Source organism: Hyla sarda, chromosome 9 (assembly GCF_029499605.1).
Source record: "Hyla sarda isolate aHylSar1 chromosome 9, aHylSar1.hap1, whole genome shotgun sequence".
In the NCBI taxonomy this organism is placed as follows: Eukaryota; Metazoa; Chordata; class Amphibia; order Anura; family Hylidae; genus Hyla; species Hyla sarda.
In genome coordinates, this window is record NC_079197.1 from 58,864,900 (window position 1) to 58,884,484 (window position 19,585).

Sequence of the window (19,585 nt, forward strand, 5' to 3'; positions counted from 1 at the left end):
ATCATAAAATATATACGCACTGGTAGGAGACCAATTGAATTGGTGTGTTTAAACCACAAAAGGTGTCAGACTGTAGCCCTTCAGATGTTGCTAGGCAACTCATCGGCTTCCATAGGATCCAGCCGCACGACATCGCCACCCGCCGATCACCGTCGCCCGCAGCCTCCGCAGATCGGTAAGTGACCTTCGGCGCCGGTCCCTGTCAGTTTCCCCATCCTGCCCCACCTATTGTGGATGGGCAGAACAGGGAAACCAAAAGTAACCCCCTGCCCCCGATCTGCTATTGGTCTTCGTGTCTATACGACCAATAGAAGGGATAGGAGGGGTGGCACCCCTGCCACCTCACTCCTATCCCTTCAGGGGGATCGTCGATGTCTTGGACAACCGCGATTCCCCTTTATATTCCAGGTCACCGTAGACCCGGAATCGCGCAAATCGCAAGTTTGAATTCACTTGCGATTTGCCGCGATCACCGACATGGGGGGGGGGGGGGGGGGACGGGGGTGGTGGTTCTGATGACCCCCCCTGGGCATTTGCGCGGGGTGCCTGCTGATCAATATCAGCAGTCACCCCGGTCCGGTCCCCGCCCTTCGGGGACCGAAATTCCCAGACATACATGTACGTCCTGGGTTATTAAGTACCAGGGTGTCAGAATGTACCTGTACGCTCGGGGTCCTGAACAGGTTAAGATCAGTTGACAGTTAACCCTTAATGGTAATGATGCTAATTGCTTATGCAATAGCACCCCCTAGCGTATGGGTAGTTGACATTACACCAAGAGGAAAGGCATTATGGGTGACATGCTCAATGCATTCGGGGTTTATAGTGATGTCATAGTCATTACCATATGTACACGCCCAACCTACATTCATTGGGGAATTCCAATTTAGGAAGGTGTGTCTAACTAATTAAAAAGTCTGGTAAACCAGATGTTAGGGACTGTGCTGTACGGTACTGAACTGTGCTGTAGAGAACACACAAAGACACAGGAAAGAGGTCCAACCAGGTGGGAAAGTCATGTGAGATCCCAGCAGACAGACTGATCACACGGTACCAGACCAATGGCTATCCATGACAATGAGATGGATTGCGTTCCTAAGCGGCGAAGCGAGGTTCTTTTATAGACTTGGTAGGAGACACAAAAATGGTATTCCATTTAATTAAGACTAATTGGGATAATATGGATGGAACTATACCATTTAGATTGGCGAATAAATTAATGAAATAAAATAATTATCTCCATATTGAGATTATAGTTTTAGGATATTGTTGACTTCATTCTACCTGCAGAAGAATCAAGACTCAATCTATCAAAGCATTAAATAATTGCTTAGATATTGATAGAATTACTACTCGCCAAACTGTTATAAGTATATTTTGCGCACAGGAAACTTGCTTCAAGTTCTCCCTCCTAAAATATAGTCTAGAGAGATCATAAAACTCTGCTGTTTGTCTTAATGTCTTACCAAGATCATGTATAGAAAATAGTCCAGAATGGGGTGGAAGTATATCATAGTTCTTCCATGTTTATATCTATAGATGATTTGCTCATTCTTGGAATCATGCGATTTGTAGTTGGTTAGAAGGGGGCGGGTAGTGTATTTAGCATTCCATATTGATATGTCTATATTTGGATATTGCCCATCTTGATATCATGAGGTTCCTCTGAATAGAGCAATATGTAACCTTTTTCTTATATGATATTCCTAACCTAGTAGCTTGTTTCATTGTAACAAGTTACTTACTACTCACATCTATTGTTCTACTATATGTAGTCAATTAACAAGCTTGTAATGTTTAGGGATTGACCGATATCGTTTTTTTAGGACCATGGTGCGGTGGGGGGCATTATCGGCAAGGTAATTGCTGATACCGATAATGCCCAAAATCGTGATTATCGGCCGATAATATCGGCCAAACCGATAATCGGTCGATCCCTAGTAATGTTTACTAATATATCTAATTGATATTAATTTGCATATATCATTGTTTGTTACTCATTTATGTTTATAATCTTATAACCAATAAATCTGCATACTTTTATAATACCTGTGTATTATTGTATATTGCAAAACTACATCCTTAAGCGTTAATGTCATCCCGTCATAAAAAGAACTTGTTGATATCTGAGGAAATAGTCGGACTCAGATGTGAATAGTATTGATTGGTTTTGTCTACAATTCACCAGGTTATCATTTTGGTATTTAAAAAAAATAAAAATAAAAAAAAATCATAATAATTTTTATGACCATAATTTATAATTCATAATTGAGTTATTACTGCACAACAGTGTTCCTGCAATTCTTTTCTGTGAGAAATACTTCATTTTATAGAAAAAATTCAGAGGTGCCAACATTTACAGCCATTACTGTAAAGGTATCATCCAATTCAACCATACTTGTCTCCCCGGCTTTTTCTCTTTTGGGTATAGGGATGCACAAAGTTCCCCTGGCAGTCAGAATTCCTATCCGTGAAATTCTTCGTACAGCGAAACTATTAATTGCAAAAACTGGAAATCTGACATAATCTTTACTTTCACCAATATAAAAGACATGGTTTCTTTGAATCATGCCTAAGAAAATATCCTAGCTATGTAAGCTGGCAAATCAGACTCCTGCTCAGTCAGAAAAATGAAACAAATATGCTGCCCACTTATAGACTATTCTAGATTACACTGATTCCCATGGCACAGATTGTTTTCCTCCAGCATGGTTGCTATGACACGATTGACCAGGAGAATACCATCAGGTACATTTATTCCAGTAATTGATGATACTTTTGTTTACTCACATGATCACTTCCTGTGAAGTTAACATCCTTTATGTTACAGAACTAAATCTTTGTTAAATATCTTGTTCTAAATTCTGGTTTGCCAATCAATCCTTGTGACGATCAATGAAACAATTTCTATTACAATTAAATGATTTATATTCCTAGTCATGCCTATTACACCTCCTGAAAGTTCTATTATATCCTAGTTTAGTCATAATACTAGCTTCTATTATAAATGCTATGGCATTTACTTTTATCCTCCTTTATTTATTGAATCTATATCATCTATGAAGCACTAAATAGACATTCATCTATATATGTCCTATTTGAAAAATTAATCAAGACATTTAAAAAGCAATAACATTAAAAGAGTCTAAATAGTTTTTATCAGTGCAAGTACAACTGTAAGTTTTGTGAAATGTTTTGCTAGCATTGTTCACAGTTGCTGCATGTGTCCAGAAAGTTAGAAGAAAGAAAATCAGGAAACATAATTTTGTTTTTTATTGTTAGTTTCTTCCTTTATATATTAGGATTTCTTACTAAAACCAGTATTTAAAAAACTTTTATAGAACAGTGTTCATTTAAAAATAAAATTGACATTTTTAACAACTGAGAACATTCCATTGTCTGTAAAAACAGAATCTTCTGAATCTTATCTGATGTGTCAGATACTTCCTGGTGGTGTCCATCCACCTAATGATTTTTCCAAATGCTGGGCAAGTGCCAAAGTTAAATGGTCATTGTAAGGAGAAGAAATTATTTGTATGCCTAAGGGCAGCCCAGCTTCACTAAGTCCCAATGGGCACTGAGTAACTGGAAGTCCTAACACATTAAATATACCTGCAAGGGAAAAAAAATAATAAAAATAAATAAATGTTGTTAAGACAGTGCAAAACTAAAACGAAATGCACAAAGAAAACAGCCTGTTGAGAAATAAAGGTAGATTCTTATTGATGTCTGACATTTGGATTGCAGGTTTGTGCTCAAAAAAAAAGTAGTAACAAAAGTAATAACATAAAAACTGCGAAAAGTGAAAGAGCATACAAAAAATATGGAGAAAAACTGTTCCAGGTTAAACCCCCCAAAGGACGAGGGGGCACTCCCTCCGTCTGGAGAAGAAAAGGTTTAGTCTCAAGGGGCGACACGCCTTCTTTACCATAAGAACTGTGAACTTATGGAACAGTCTACCTCAGGAACTGGTCACAGCAGGAAAATTTAACAGCTTTAAAACAGGGTTAGATACATTCCTGGAGCAAAATAAACATTAATGCTTATGAAGAAATATAAAATCCCATCCCTTCCCCAATATCGCACCACACCCCTACCCTTCAATTCCCTGTTTGAACTTGATGGACGTATGTCTTTTTTCAACCGTACTAACTATGTAACTATGTATATTTTGGTGCTAGAATTATTTGGTCTTTCTTATTTAAAGGGGTACTTGCTCCTAGACATCTTATCCCCTATCCAAAGGGTGGTGAAATTGAAATGAAAAAAAGCAATTTTTCAACTTTTAGGGGCTTCTGTTTCTACACTGCATTTTATAGTAAAAATAACACATTTTTATTCTGTTAGTCCATACAAGTACAATGATATGATATATTTATCACTGAGAAAAAGAAAAAAAAGTTAGTACTTTCAGCTCACCATTTGCCAGAATATAAAAGGGAGAAGATGTCCATTTGCAGGGAGCACAGGAAACAAGAGCCAAGCCATATCCTTGGTTGATACAATCCAATACGAAAAGACAGGGGTTCCAGCTCCACCAAAAAAATAGTTAAACATATATTTTTTATAATTTTTAACAATTTTTTGGTGGAGCTGGAACCCCTGTCTTTTCCTATTGGATTATATATTTATCACTACCAGATGTCTCTTGCCAGTAAGTAATGGATTCCTAAAAAAAAAAAACGTTCCCCCTACACCACCCTTGATAAATCTTCTGAACTTTTCCTTATGTTATCACTGCACATACTTGTTCATCTTTTAGGCTAAGTTTCAACTTTTTTTTTTTTTTTTTTGGAAAAACGCCAAGAAAAATGCCGTTTTTTTTTTTCAGCCAAAAAACGCTGTGGCCAGATGTTAGCTGTAAATCAATGAGAAATCGCAAAATTCTCATTCCACTTGGCGTTTCTTTTAATCCTTTTGGCCTTTTTTCACTCTTTTTTTTGCGCTTTTTCAGCTCCTTGGCGGTTTTCCAAAATCGCAGCATGATTTTGTCAAAATGGTGGTGTTTTCTCTCCCATAGAAGTCTATGGGAGTGAAAAAACGCCAAGAAAAATGATGTGGGTTTTAAATTTGGCATTTTTGCAGTCTGTTTTTATTCTTTTTTGGACCTTAACGATCTAAAAAAGTGATGGAGATACCTTTTTTAATTAAATTTCGTAGGGTACCATTAAAAAATTAATAAATAAAGATACAGTAGTGAAGGAAAAAATTATATCTAACAAAATTTATCTTTATGACAACATTTTTATTAATTTTTAAAACAGGGATCAATTTATGTGGGCGGGGACCTAAAATGTAGCCAACAATAATAAAAATGTAGTGTGTGTATGTTTTTCATTTTCTTTATTTTTAACATTTTTTTAGGTAGTACTACTACTCCCAGCATGGAACACACTGTACCATGATGGGAGTAGTAGTACCTGTGCTAATTGACAGATCGCCCGTTGCGATCCTCCTGTATAATGTATAGATGCGGCCGGCCGTTCTTCTATGGTCCCCTGCACTGACTTATATATACACCTATTCATATTTCCAGCAGAGAGCTGTGATTGGACAGATGGTTCCAGCCAATCACAGCTCTCTGTGAGAAATATCAATGTGTGTATATATAAGTCAGTGCAGGGGACCATAGAAGAGAGGCCGGCTGCATCTATATATTATACAGGAGGATCACAGCGGGTGTCAGGAGTGACATCCGCTGTGATCTTTCCTTAACTGCAGGTACTACTACTCATAACATGGAGCACACTCCTGCATAGTACCTGATTAATAGACAGATTGCAACAGGTGTCAGAAATTACACTCGCTGCGATCTGTCTATTAATGCAGGTACTACATCTCCCAGTACTAAAAGGTTAATAAACTTCCCAAATGTCATTTTGATTACATTGAGGTGAAGTTTTTAGAATGAAGTGATTTATAGGGGCTTCTAACATACAAGTCCCTCAAATCTACTTCAGAACTGAACTGGTCCCTAAAAATATATGATTTTGAAATTTTCTCTATAATTTCGAAAATTGATGCCCAACTTCTAAGCTCTGTTATGTACTAAAAAAGGAAGAGGACCAGGGGTGTGGAAATTTTATAAAAGAAACTACTTGTCCACGGGACTAAAATGGAGCAAAATCTACTTGTCCCTCATGACGATCCACTTGTCTGCAGGGCCGGATCATCATTGGCGCTCATGGAGCACCTGCTCTGGGCCCCGTGCTTAGTAGCGGATCGGTGCCCCTGATAGCCTGGCCGCGGCCACTTTAAAACAGTGACCAGCAGCGGCTCCTGTGGGCCCGCCCCAGACTCCTCCAGCTTTTTCCATATTGCATATTTCCTTACCTGGCCGCGCTCAGCAGGCTCAGGTGTCTGGCTGTCGGGGGGGGGGGGGGGGGGCCATCATAATGAAGTGCTCCGTCTTCCAGGCAGCCTTAATCTGGCCAATTTTTGCTTTTACGCTCTCCTTTTCCTCCTTGCCCTATAATAGCCACAACTACCTACTATAATGATACGTTTTAATTTTTCAATAACATATTCTCTGAACCAAAAAATAGGTGGCGAAATTGAAATAGTAAAAGATAATTTAGCAGATTTGGTAGTTTTCTTTTCTACGCCATTTACCTTGTGGTTGCGCTAACATGTTATTATGATACTTTAGGTCGCCTGATAACAGCAATACCAGATTTGTATAGTTTACGTCATATTTTACTAATTAAAAAAAAATTCTGAACTTTTTTGAATTTTTTTAATTGCCATTTTTTGACCCCTGTAGCTTTTTTTCCCCCCCTCATACCAGGCTGTTTGAGGGCTCATTTTTTGTGCCATAATCCGTTTTTTGTATCCGTACCATTTTGGTATTGATCTGACTTTTTAATCACTTTTTAACTTTTTTTTCCTGGGATATTCTAAAATTTTCTGGGATATTCTAAATTGCAATTCTGTGGTTTGGTATTTTTTTTTACATTTAAAGTACGGGAAAAATTATGTTATATTTTAATAGGTCGTACAATTACGCACGAAGCGATAAATATGTTTATTTTTATTATGTTTGCATATTTTTATATAGAAAAAGGGGGTGATTTGAACTTTTAACATGGAAGGGTTGAGGTTTTATTTATTTTTTTTTTTTTTTTTTACACTTTATTAGACTTCTAGGAGGAATCATTAGATTCCTCATACAGATGAATAGAGTTCTATTGAACTCAATTGATCTGTGTGCTCTGTGATCCATTGATACAGCCTGGTCCAGCCAGGATCTATCAATGACAGAGCCGCGGGACAGCAGGACACAGAGGTAAGTCCTGCGACTACCTTCATAGTGGATCGTCCCCTCACAATCGCGCATTCACATGTCCCTTTAGACGTCGCTGTCCGCTTTGACAGCGGCGATCTAAAGGGTTAATAGTCAGCCTCGGCGATCGCCGCATGCTGGCTATTAGCGGCGGCCCCCGACTACTAAGAACAGGCTGCTGAGAACAGCCGGGGGCCGCAGAGTATGGAGCGGGCAGGAGTCCGGAGCCCGCTCCATACACCCCTTTGAGCGCCGCATGCTAGTTATTATCGGCGGTGTGAAATTTGGGCCCCGTGCAGACGTGCGACCGCTCCTCCCCTCAGCTCTCCGAAGCTAGAGCTGGGGGGAGCAGCGGTTCGGTTTTTGTATGGGTTCGGAAATCTCACCTCACACCGCCTCATCTCCCCCTCGCACGTCTAAGAAGGCAGAGCAGGGGAGAGACAGCTTCTCATCTCCCCTGCTCTGCATTCGGAGGATGCGAGTTTCCACAGTTGGGGGCTGCAGAGTATGGAGCGGGCATGAGTCGGGAGCCCGCTCCATACAGTCTGCAGAGCGCCGCAGCGCTTGTCAGATCCGGCCCTGCTTGCCCGAAGGCGGGCTAAAGGCCGTAAAAATTCACCTGCCAGGTGCCCGAAACTGCATGTCCCGGGCGTGGGGCGATAGGAATTCCACATCCCTGAGGACATTTAACAAATGATGCCAACACCAAGCATGCATATTGTAAATGGTAATGAATAAGTAATTTATGTGGCATGACTATCTTTCTTATAAGTAGAGAATCTAGAATTTAGAAAAACGCTAAATTTGTCCTGGAATTTTGGAGTTTTTAAGACAAAAATGCTAAATGTATCAACCAATCAACCCCAGTAGTAAGTTAAATAACATAAGGAGAAGCTTTGTTACAGTATGTAATCCCAGTAGTAAGGTTATTACATAAGGAGGGGGTTTGTTACTGTGTCATACAAGTAGTAAGGAAATTACATGAGGAAAAGGTTTGTTAGTGTCCTCCCAGTATTAAAGTTATTACATGAAAAGGAGGTCTTTACAGTTTCCCTCCAGTTGTAAGGAGATTACATGAGTAGGAGGTTAGTTACAGTGTGTCACCCCAGTAGTAAGGTTATTAAATGAAGAGGAGGTTTGTTACAGTGTGCCACCTCAGTGAGGTAATTACAGGAGGAGGGAGGTGCTGTGTTACAGTGTGTCACCCCAGTAGTAAGGAGATTACATGAGGAGGCGGGTCTGGATGCATTTTTGTAGAATAAAAACATTACAGGTTATGGATTCTATATCTAGATCAACTCAGTAGGGACTCATTAGGGTTATAGGTTGAACTTGATGTACTCTGGTCTTTTTTTGACCTTATGAACTATGTTACTATGTTACAGTGTGTCACCCCAGTAGTAAGGAGATTACATGAGGAGGGGGTTTGTTAGTATCACCCCAGTAGAAAGCCTGGGAAAGCTGGACAACAAATACATGTTGACAGCCATATTACTTGTCATTTAGCTTTACTACAGTGTATAAGGCAGACAGCAGGCAAACTCCAGTAATCCTACTTCCTCTCTGGGTAACATGTGCAGCATAAAACCAAAGAGAAAAGGCTTACAGAGCAGCCTGCAGTGATTGGATGACTGTCAGGCTCACTTCTGAGACTCAGTGACACACAGCGGGGAGGAAGCAGAGTCATGTACAGTGAGGGACATGCCCCCTCCCTCTGAGAATATGAAAATCCAGTGTGCAATTGATATAAGCTAAATTTTAAAAGAAAATGCAGAAGCTAGACACATAAAAGTTATATGTATATGATCAGAATTAGGTACTAACATAACTTTTTTTGTGTGGGATATGACAAGTACGCTTTAAATTCATCTTTCATATTTAGAGCTGGTGTATGTGCACCAAATTTATAAACAAGTTGCACAGCCTTGATGAATTTCAGTACACTATTTCAGCTAAAATGGAATGTCTGCTGAGCCTTCCAAGGCGTTCCGCCCATGGCATGTAAGGAAGTAAGTATTGATACATAGCAATCAATACTTCCCTTTGCTGGATGTATTATTTTACAGATTTAAGCAGTGGAAGCAGTCTTCTAGACAGAATCCATTAATAAGCTGGGGCATAGCATTAGCCCCAAAAACAGCTAGAGATAACCCTCAAACACTATCTTGGTAGCCACCGCTACCGCAGGAGTACTGCGAAGAGCCAGTACCAACAGGCCTGGAGCATCAAAAATGGTGCTCTTGAGCCTAGGTGCTAACAGACATAATTTAGGCTGGGTAGGATCAGTAACAACGGTCCTCACTCACCATAATAACGTGAGGCTGTTGTTGCTTGGTTAGTATCGGGCTGAGATTGAAAATGTGGAAAACGACACAAGTTTTCGATCATAAAAAAAAAAAAATATTGAATATGCTGTATACCCCCCTCCGAAAAAGATAACTAGCGCTGCTCTTCAGCGCTGAGCATTTCACTTTTTGCTGGGCACAAGGCTTGGCAAGTAAGATCTTCTTGACTGTATACAGTATATACAGCCATCTATAGATGGTTGAATATGCTGTATACCCTTCTCCCAAGGGCCAGCACATCGCACTCAGTCCAGCAGAGAGTTACAGTAATCCAGCAATCTCTACAGATCAGATTATTATGCATTGGTTTTTATACGATTTTAAAGTTTTAACTTTGCCATATTGCTTATTGGTCTTCTATTTCCCCTTTTGTTTTGTTGTAATAAAAAACAAACAACATAGAAGCTTCTGCTAAGAATTTCATCAACTAATGTATAAATACTAACCAGTATATGCAAAATTGAAAGGCATGGCAAGAGGTTCATTGTGTTTTGGAGCAATCTTAGAGTGTGAAGGATACAGAAGAATTCCATCATCTCCAAGTAGTGAATTTATTTCTTCTTTAAGGTCTTTGGCTTTCTGAATCATTATTGCATTTCCTTTAGCATTTAGGCTTGCTAATTTCTCTGTGAGAGCCAGAGCTGCATACAAAACGAGAGAAAGAAAAAGGAAACAACGGAAACAAACATCATGAAAATTTTACACGAATATGAATACAAACACACATCGGCTGCAAGCAGAATTAGGCCAGTTTCAAACTGGTTGCAAAGCTATGAATTCTCCAGAATTAAAGGAATTCTGGATGCACGGAAGCCCGCACCCAGCGTTTGGAACTCAATGTTGCAGATGCTGGGGAGGGGAGTAACCCTTTAAAGGATTTTCAATGCTCAACTAAATACACTCACGTATCCATACTAGAAGCAGGCCAGACCCCATTCAATTCAATGACTCAAACTAGTCATATAGTAACTTCAGGTGATTATCAACAGAAATAGTGCAGCTCACAAATACATTTTAGAGGTTAACTGAGACACCACCTATATACCTTAAGTGTAAATTTGTGCTTAAAAAGAAAAAATTTTAGTCCTCAGAGAATCATATAGTCATATATTACTAGGTGCACAATGGTATCGTGGTCTAGCCATGATAACATATCCAATATAGTGAGGAATAACTGTATTAGAAAGAAGATACTAATATAATTAAATGCAAAAAATACAAATAAAATAAAAAATAAATACAAATTGATAATATATTTGCAACTGAACAAAGCTATATATACTGGGAGATATATTGGTAAAACAGGATAATATTTATTACTAAACAATGCTAAAATCTCACATGCATGAATAGTCCTAATTCACAGGGCCCTTGTGGTTGACTACGACAGACAGATTAATAAAACATAATATTGCACTACAGATCTGGTTTTTCTTAGTACTGTGTCAATTATGTATGCATAAACTAATACCATACTTGTGGTCACAAAGTTAACCGTATCACACAAGAAACGCAACTTTTAGTGTTCAAATGTCCAACGTCTTTGGTGTATTAAAGGGGTATTCCAGGGAAAAAAAACTTTTTTTTTTTTTTTTTAAATCAACTGGCTCCAGAAAGTTAAACAGATTTGTAAATTACTTTTATTAAAAAATCTTAATCCTTCCAATAATTATCAGCTGAAGTTCTTTTCTGTCTAAGTGCTCTCTGATGACACGTGTCTCGGGAGCTGTCCAGCGTAGAAGCAAATTCCCATAGCAAACCTATTCTGCTCTGTGCAATTCCTATGGGAATTTGCTTCTACTCTGGACAGCTCCCGAGATAAGTATGACAATTATAAGAAATGAAAACTGCTACGTTTTAATAACATAGCAATGTGTCCACCATTTTGTATGAATTCTCAGAAGGCCTAAGTGGAGTCATTGAAAGACTAAATTCTCTCACTAGAAATGTGTATTCGTGTCATTGTTTGAAAAGGTGTCATCCCTTCTAAGAGAACTATGGGCATGACAACCAAATCAGACAGTGGTTTATTGATAGCGCTTTACCAAACAATGATAAAGTCTTGGGAGAAGCAAATACTTGAGATATTTAATCTTAACTGTGCTTGTTAAAATTTAAATACATTAGCTTTTACATATACTAAGCTAGAGATACCGGCGGACTGTAAACAAAAGACGTCCCTGAGGGTCAGTCTACAATGAGCAGTTTCAGCCAGCCAAAAGGTGAAATACGGGTTCATACATTTATTTCTATAAAACCACTCATATGATCTTATAATATGATCTCTGTAGCATGAATACTATTATACAATGGCATGCATACAGTCATGGTACAAATTGGCACCAATGAAAGGAAGAGGTAGGTGGAGTGTCCTTAAAAATGATTTCAGGGACTTAGGCCGCAAGCTTAGGGCAAGGACCTCCAAGGTAGTATTTTCTGAAATATTACCTGTACCACGAGCTACACCAGAGAGGCAGCGGGAGATCAGTGAGGTAAACAATTGGCTCAGAAGTTGGTGTAGGAAGGAGGGGTTTGGGTTCATGGAGAACTGGGGTGACTTCGCTGTCAGATACCGGCTCTACCGTAGGGATGGCCTGCACCTCAATGGGGAGGTTGCAGCTGTGCTTGGGGAGAAGATGGCTAGAAGGATGGAGGAGTGTTTAAACTAGGGACTGTAAACAACAGAAGTGCCCATAAGGCACAATTTAACCTCTTATTTCCCTACTTCTATAAAACTTAACTTTTATTGTATCTAATTAAACTAGGAGAGTTATTAAAATTAACACTAGTTGCCACTGTATTTGGTCCACTATCCTTTCCTTTGTGTTTTAAACTGTTCCAAACATGAACTAGTTAGGGAGGGATATTCAGCACACTAGTGCTGACTAATATTTACATTATTTTATTCATTAAGGCTAGCTGCCATTATAGAGGATTACTGCACCTGCAGCGTGCAATATCTCTTACTAATTTTACTCTCTCAGTGGACACTAGTGCAATTAAAATCATGTTCCTGCTACCATCCTACATGTTTCACCACTGCACGTGGCTTTATCAAGGATGGCAGGTAGCAGAATGAATGCTCCACATGTCAGCATCGGCTTTTATCTCCTCGAGTCTGACATCATCATTGATCGGCCCATACTACATCGCATATTGTGCTTGTCATACCAATTCGCTGCTTATCTTACCTGTATACAACACACCTACTTAGGTGTCAGGGCAGTTCTGGTCCAATAGAGTCATCCAAAATACGTATCGGGACGGTCTCGGCTCCGCCCCCGGATCGCGTCTGTGATCGCGCTCCCTCAGTACCTATAGTATTGCTGCGTTCGCGTGTCAGCCAATCCACAGGCGGGCGGACTAAACTAGGGACTGGGGGGGGGGGGGGGGGGGGAAGAGAACCTACAGCATAGAGTGGGAAGATAGTGTAGATAGAGGGTGGGGGACTTAATGTAACAGGGGGTGGAGCCGAGAGAGGGGTTAGAATAGTTAATAGGGATAGGTATCACACCTTTGAATTGCATGTTGACTAATGCCCGAAGTCTGTCCAATAAAACTGACGAACTGGAGATGAAATTTTCTGAGGCGGCAGCAGGGCTCTAGACCCCAGGAAAGGCAGGGGGAGAGAAGCGGGCAGCGACGGCCTCTCTCCCCCTGCCTTTCCTGGGGGCTTCTGTGGGGTCAGAAACAGTGTATCGGGGTATACACATGCACACACACGCACCCTAATTTTACCAAGGATATCTGGGTAAAAAACTTTTTTTACCCAAATATCTTTGGTAAAATGAGGGTATGTGTTATATGCCGGTGCATGGTATACCCCGATAAATACGGTATATATATATATATATATATATATATATATATATATGACAAAGAATAAGTCAGCCAGCACTTTAGTTGATACCAAACTATTATATGGACCTGGCCTACAGGTGCACGCTACTAGGCTAGATATACAGCAACAGAAGAATGCAGCAGCACACTGCCAGCACAAGGATATAGGTGCAACATGAATATGCAGTTAAAACATGGAGAGCTATACAGCTATGGTGTAATAGATGCAAATGTGAAACTATGAAATAGTGAGGCACTTAGCTCGCAAATTTGTCTCAGCCGGCGGTCAAATAGCTTGGACCGTCCCACCGCGATATGCCATGCTTACTGAACTGTTCACACAGAGGCATATTCAGAGTGTAGGGTCCGTCCCAGGAGGCTACCTTATCGCGGTGGGACGGTCCAAGCTATTTGACCGCCGGCGGAGACAAATTTGCGAGCTAAGTGCCTCACTATTTCATAGTTTCACATTTGCATCTATTACACCATAGCTGTATAGCTCTCCATGTTTTAACTGCATATTCATGTTGCACCTATATCCTTGTGCTGGCAGTGTGCTGCTGCATTCTTCTGTTGCTATATATATATATATATATATATATATATATATATATATATATATATATATATATATATATATATATATATATATATACACACACACACACACACATACTCAATGGGGGGAATTTATCATTGTATATAGAGCAGTTTTGTGTCTATTTGTTGGCGCAAAAATTTGGGCAAGTGTTTTGCATCTTTTTTTGTGCAAATTTTGATAGCATATTTAATCCCCTTGTCTACGGTTAGGTTTACCATAGAGCACTTTCTACTGTAGAATCGAATTTACTAATTGTGTTTTGGTTTTTTTGCGCAAAAAAATTTACAAACTGAATTTTCTTGCGCAAATATACGCCACCTCGGAGGACACGTTCCAAAGTCTCTATTTTGACACAGTAAGGACTGCTACTCCCATCATGGACAGACTCTGCCCATGATGGAAATTGAAGTCCAGGGGCTGAGGTGCAGATTGCAGCAGCACAGATTCAGAGACCTGCTGCGATCCGCATTTATTAACTGTAAAAGCCGGCGCACACTGTATACACTGTCATAATTCATAACCCCCACTGCCGGAATACAGGAGCTCTGATTGGTGGATAGCTATCCACCAATCAGAGCTCCCCTCTCCCAGCGGGGATTATGAATTATAAGAACTGTATATAGGAGCCCGCGGCAGCGCAGTGTAGACACATGTCCCGCTGGCTTGTATAGTTAATAAATGCGGACCGCAGGAGAGTGATCTGCTCCTCTACCCTTGGACTACTACTCCTATCATGGGACAGAGTCTGTCTCATGATGGGAGTAGTTTTAGTACCGCAGCGCTGCTGAGGGATGGCACTTGCACATCCCCCGGCTGCGGGACTTTTAGGGCAGAGTCTGTCCATGATGGGAGTTATAGTCCAGGGGCTGAGGTGCAGATCGCACCGGGTCATTCTGCAGAGACCCGCTTTTATTAACATAAGCTGGCGGTACATGCGGCTACACTGGCTTCTATATACATTGTAATAATTCATAATCCCCGCCGCCGGGTGAGGGGATCTCTGATTGGTGTTCCGGGATTATGAATTATGTCAGTGTATATAGGAGCACAGGAGCGCAGTGTATACGCATGTACCGCCAGCTTTTTAATTTAAATGCGGATCGCAGCAGATCATTCTCTGGAGATCTGTTGCGATACGCATTTATTAACCATACAAGCCGGCCTTAAGTGCGTCTACACTGCGCTCCCTGCCTGCTTGTATTTACACTGTCATAATTCATAATCCCCGCCAGAACACAGGAGCTCTAATTGGTGGATAGCTATTGACCAATCAGAGCTCCCCTCTCCCAGCGGGGATTGTGAATTATGTCAGTATATATAGGAGCACAGGAGCCCAGTGTAGCTGCATGTACCGCTGGCTTTTTAACTTAAATGCGGATCGTAGCAGATCATTCTCTGGAGATCTGTTGCGATCCGCATTTATTAACTATACAAACCGGCGGTACATGCGTCTACACTGCACTGCCACCAGCTTCTATATACACTGTAACAATTCATAATCCCCGCCGAAACACTGGAGCTCTGATTGGTGGATAGCTATTGACCAATCAGAGCTCCCGTCTCCCGGCGGGGATTATGAATTATTACAGTGTATATAGAAGCCGGCAACAGCGCAGTGTAGACGCATGTTCCGCCGGCTTGTTATCTTAACAAATGCGGATCACAGCGGGTCTCTGCAGAATGACCCGATGCGATCTGCACCTCCGCCCCTGGACTATAACTCCCATCATGGGCAGAGTCTTTCCATGATGGGAGTAGTAGTGCTAAAAGTACTATAACTACTCCGGTACTATAACTACTCCCATTTCCCATCATGGGGCAGGGTCTGTCCAAGAGCAGAGGGACAGATCTCTGTTCACATTATGCGTTTTGCATAATGGGAACAGAGCCTTTCTGGCAGTGTGTTCCCAAACAGGGAGACTCCAGCTGTTGCTTAACTACAGCCCCCATGATGGGAGTTTTAGTTTAGCAACAATTGGAGGCTCCCTGTTTAGGAACATGCTGCATTATGTGCGCTCTTCCCAGGAGGGAGAGCAAAAAAAATGTACAAACCCATATTTCTTGTATTTCTTTTCTTCTCATTTCAGATACATGAATGTGGAGGACTACGACGATGACCAGCTGTCTTATAGACGGAATCCATTACTAAGCCGGGGCTTAGCGTTAGCCCCAAAATCAGCTAGCGCTAACCCCCAATTATTACCCCGGTACCCACCGCCACAGGGGTGCCAGGAAGAGCCAGAGCCAACAGGCCCAGAGCATCAAAAATGGCATTTCTGGGCCTAGGCGGTAACAGGCTGGCTTTATTTAGGCTGGGGAGGGCCAGTAACAATGGTCCTCGCCCACCCTGGTAACATCAGGCTTTTGCTGCTTGGTTGGTATCTTGCTGATACTAAAAATAGGGGGAAACCTATGCGTTTTTTTTTTAAATAAAAAAATATAAGTGTGTGGTTCCCTCATTTTTTCAGTATCAGCCAACCTCTCCAAGACAGTCACCACAAAACGGGAGACCTGAGGATACCCGGTCTGGAGTGATGGCCGAACCCGCGTGGGTCTGGGGGGACAGTGGTGCAGGCAGAACAACTGGGTTCAGCAGAACCAGACATTTTAGTGTGATAGCCCTTACAGGTGTAATAAGCAACCTCCCATAAAATTGGGAAGAAAAAGGACACCAGACCCACCCAAGTCCGTGTCCCCAACAGGGCAGCTGCAGTGATGAGAACCCGAGTGCAGCTGATGGAGAGTGAGAGAGAGAGAGGAGGGTCTGACAATTGTCCAACCAGTGGAAGAAATGCGCCGAGATAAAGCAAGGGCGCCACTGATTGGCCCTGAAAATACCCCTGCGCACGCACAGCACTGAGCTGTGACAATTCGAACGCTCTGAAGAATCCTTGCTGGCCACAGCAAGGAAGTGTCATCGGCAGCCGCGGCTGCCGAAAGTGAAAGTAAAAAGCACACCCGCCCGCATGGAGAAGCCTGCGGCGCGTGTACTATAAAACACACACACTTAATAAAGTGCCCCCTTACTGTGTACTGCAGCCACTGCTCCCCCAATAATAAAACACAATCCCCCTGCAGGGAAAATAAGATAACTCAGGCCAGCCCCAGCTTCTGCAGGATAGGGCAAAAAATAGGGTCTCCAGCTGTTGCAAGACCTAGGGAGAAAAAGGTACTCACCTCATGCTGGAGAACTTACCTAAAGAAGTCTTCAGACTGTAGTCTTCAGTCAGCTTTTTCACCTGTGGCAAGCCAAGCTCATAGCGAGGCGAACAGGGAGGTAGGGGTACCCGAACCCATGAGGTACAACCCCAAGCGCTGACGGTTGGCGAGAGGAGGTTAACAGTACATCCAAGATGCCTGCCACCTCTCGCAAGGGGGAAACAGTGAACATTGCGTTCCTGAGTCCCCACCTGAAAACAGAAATAAAAAGGAATAAAAGAACTAACACATTCCCTAAACCTAAGAAAATAAATAGAAAACCAGACCATGTCCACCTCCTTAAGACACTAAGCAAAAACTGAATTGCTCAGTGGCCTGGAGGCGGGTATATCCTGCTGGGAGGAGCCGACTTTTTGGTTACCATAGTGTCACGCCTCCTAGAGACAGCAGCACATACCCAAGGTTGTGTGTCCCCCAATGGAGCCAATAGAGAAATCTATATAAGTTGGGTATGGTTGTAACCGTATGGACCTACAAAATAATAATAATGTGTCATTTGTACCGAGTAGAAACAGAAGCCCCCAAAATTTGCTAAATTGCTTTTTTTTTTAAATTTTCCCTCGAAATTTTTTTGGGGGGAATTTCGCTGTAGATTAAGTGGTAAAATGAGTAATTAGAAGGTGAGGAGGAATACACTAAACCTTTCCTTATTTTGCGTACCAGGACAAGTGGATTGTCATGAGGGACAAGTAGATTGGGCTCCCATTTTAGTCCCTGGACAAGTAGTTTAAAAAATATATATATATTCCACACCCCTGGTTATATGCTAATAGTTCAGACATTTACACATGTGGCAATACCACATGTTTATTTTTGTTTACATTATTTTATTTATAAAATGGGAAAAGGTGGAATGATTAACCCCTTAAGGACGCAGCCCATTTTCACCTTAAGGACGCAGCCATTTTTTTTGCAAATCTGACCTGTGTCACTTTATGCATTAATAACTCTGGGATGCTTTTACTTATCATTCTGATTCAGAGACAGTTTTTTCGTGACATTTTCTACTTTAAGATAGTGGCACATTTTCCTCAATACTTGCATAATTTCTTGGTGAAAAATTCCCAAATTTCATGAAAATTAGAAAAATTTAGCATTTTTCTAACTTTGAAACTCTCTGTTTGTAAGGAAAATGGTCATGCCAAATAAATTATATATTGATTCACATATACAATATGTCTACTTTATGTTTGCATCATAATGTTGACATGTTTTTACTTTTTGACATTAGAGGGCTTCAAAGTATGGGAGCAATTTTCCAAATTTTCACGAAAAATTTTAAATCTGAATTTTTCAGGGACCAGTTTGAAATGGATGTGAGAAATCCTTCATAATGGACCCCATTATAGAATCCGCACCCCTTAGGCTAAAATTGAAAAAACGCCTGAAAAAACGGCAGTACAATTTCATGCATCTGGCGTTTTTTCATTTGTGTGGAAAATGCACCTTGGCAGTTTTTTGGGGAACCAATAAAAAAAAAAAAAAAAGAATGCAGTAGTGATATAAAGTTTCGTTAAATAAACATTTTTCCAACAAAATTTTAATTAATTTTCAAAAAAGTGTGTGCTTCATATTTTTTTTAGGTAGTACTACTACTCCCAGCATGGAACAGACTGTTCCATGATGGGAGTAGTAGTACCTGTACTAATTGACAGATTGTCCATTGTGATCCTCCTGTATAATGTATAGATGCGGCCGGCCGCTCTTTTATGGTCCCCTGCACTGCCGTATATATATATTATATATATATATATATATATACACACCTATTCATATTTCCCACAGAGAGCTGTGTTTGGCTGGAACCATCTGGCCAATCACAGCTCTCTGTGGGAAATATGAATAGGTGTATATATATATATATACGGCAGTGCAGGGGATCATAGAAGAGCGTCCGGCGGCATCTATACATTATACAGAAGGATCACAACGGGCGATCTGTCAATTAGTACAGGTACTACTACTCCCATCATGGGACAGTCTGTTCCATGCTGGGAGTAGTAATACCTTAAAAAAAAATTTTTTGTAAAATATAAAGAAAAAGTGAAAAACATACACACTACATTTTTATTATTGTCGGCTACATTTTTCGGTCCCTGCCTGACCACATAAATTGATCCGTTTTAAAAATCAATAAAAATTTTGTTATAAAAAAAGATACATTTCATTAGATACAATTTTTCCTTCACTACTGTATCTTTTTATTTTTTAATGGTACCATACGAAATTTTATAAAAAAAAAAAAAAAAAAAAAGTATCTCCATCACTTTTTTGGATCGCTAAAGTACAAAAAAAGAA

General features: G+C 40.7%; 1 protein-coding gene across 1 annotated transcript in view; it reads right to left on the reverse strand.

Moving 5' to 3' along the window:
- Positions 1-3,250: 3,250 nt before the first annotated feature.
- The window catches only part of FAAH2 (fatty acid amide hydrolase 2), a 149,067-nt gene continuing 132,732 nt past the window's right edge, over positions 3,251-19,585 (reverse strand). Inside the window, exons 9-10 of the mRNA XM_056538199.1 lie at positions 10,074-10,268; positions 3,251-3,612 (exon numbers count right to left, since the gene is read on the reverse strand). Of these exons, the coding sequence (XP_056394174.1) occupies positions 3,437-3,612; positions 10,074-10,268 (371 nt within the window). The 3' untranslated portion in view covers positions 3,251-3,436. The remainder of the gene's footprint in view (positions 3,613-10,073; positions 10,269-19,585) is intronic.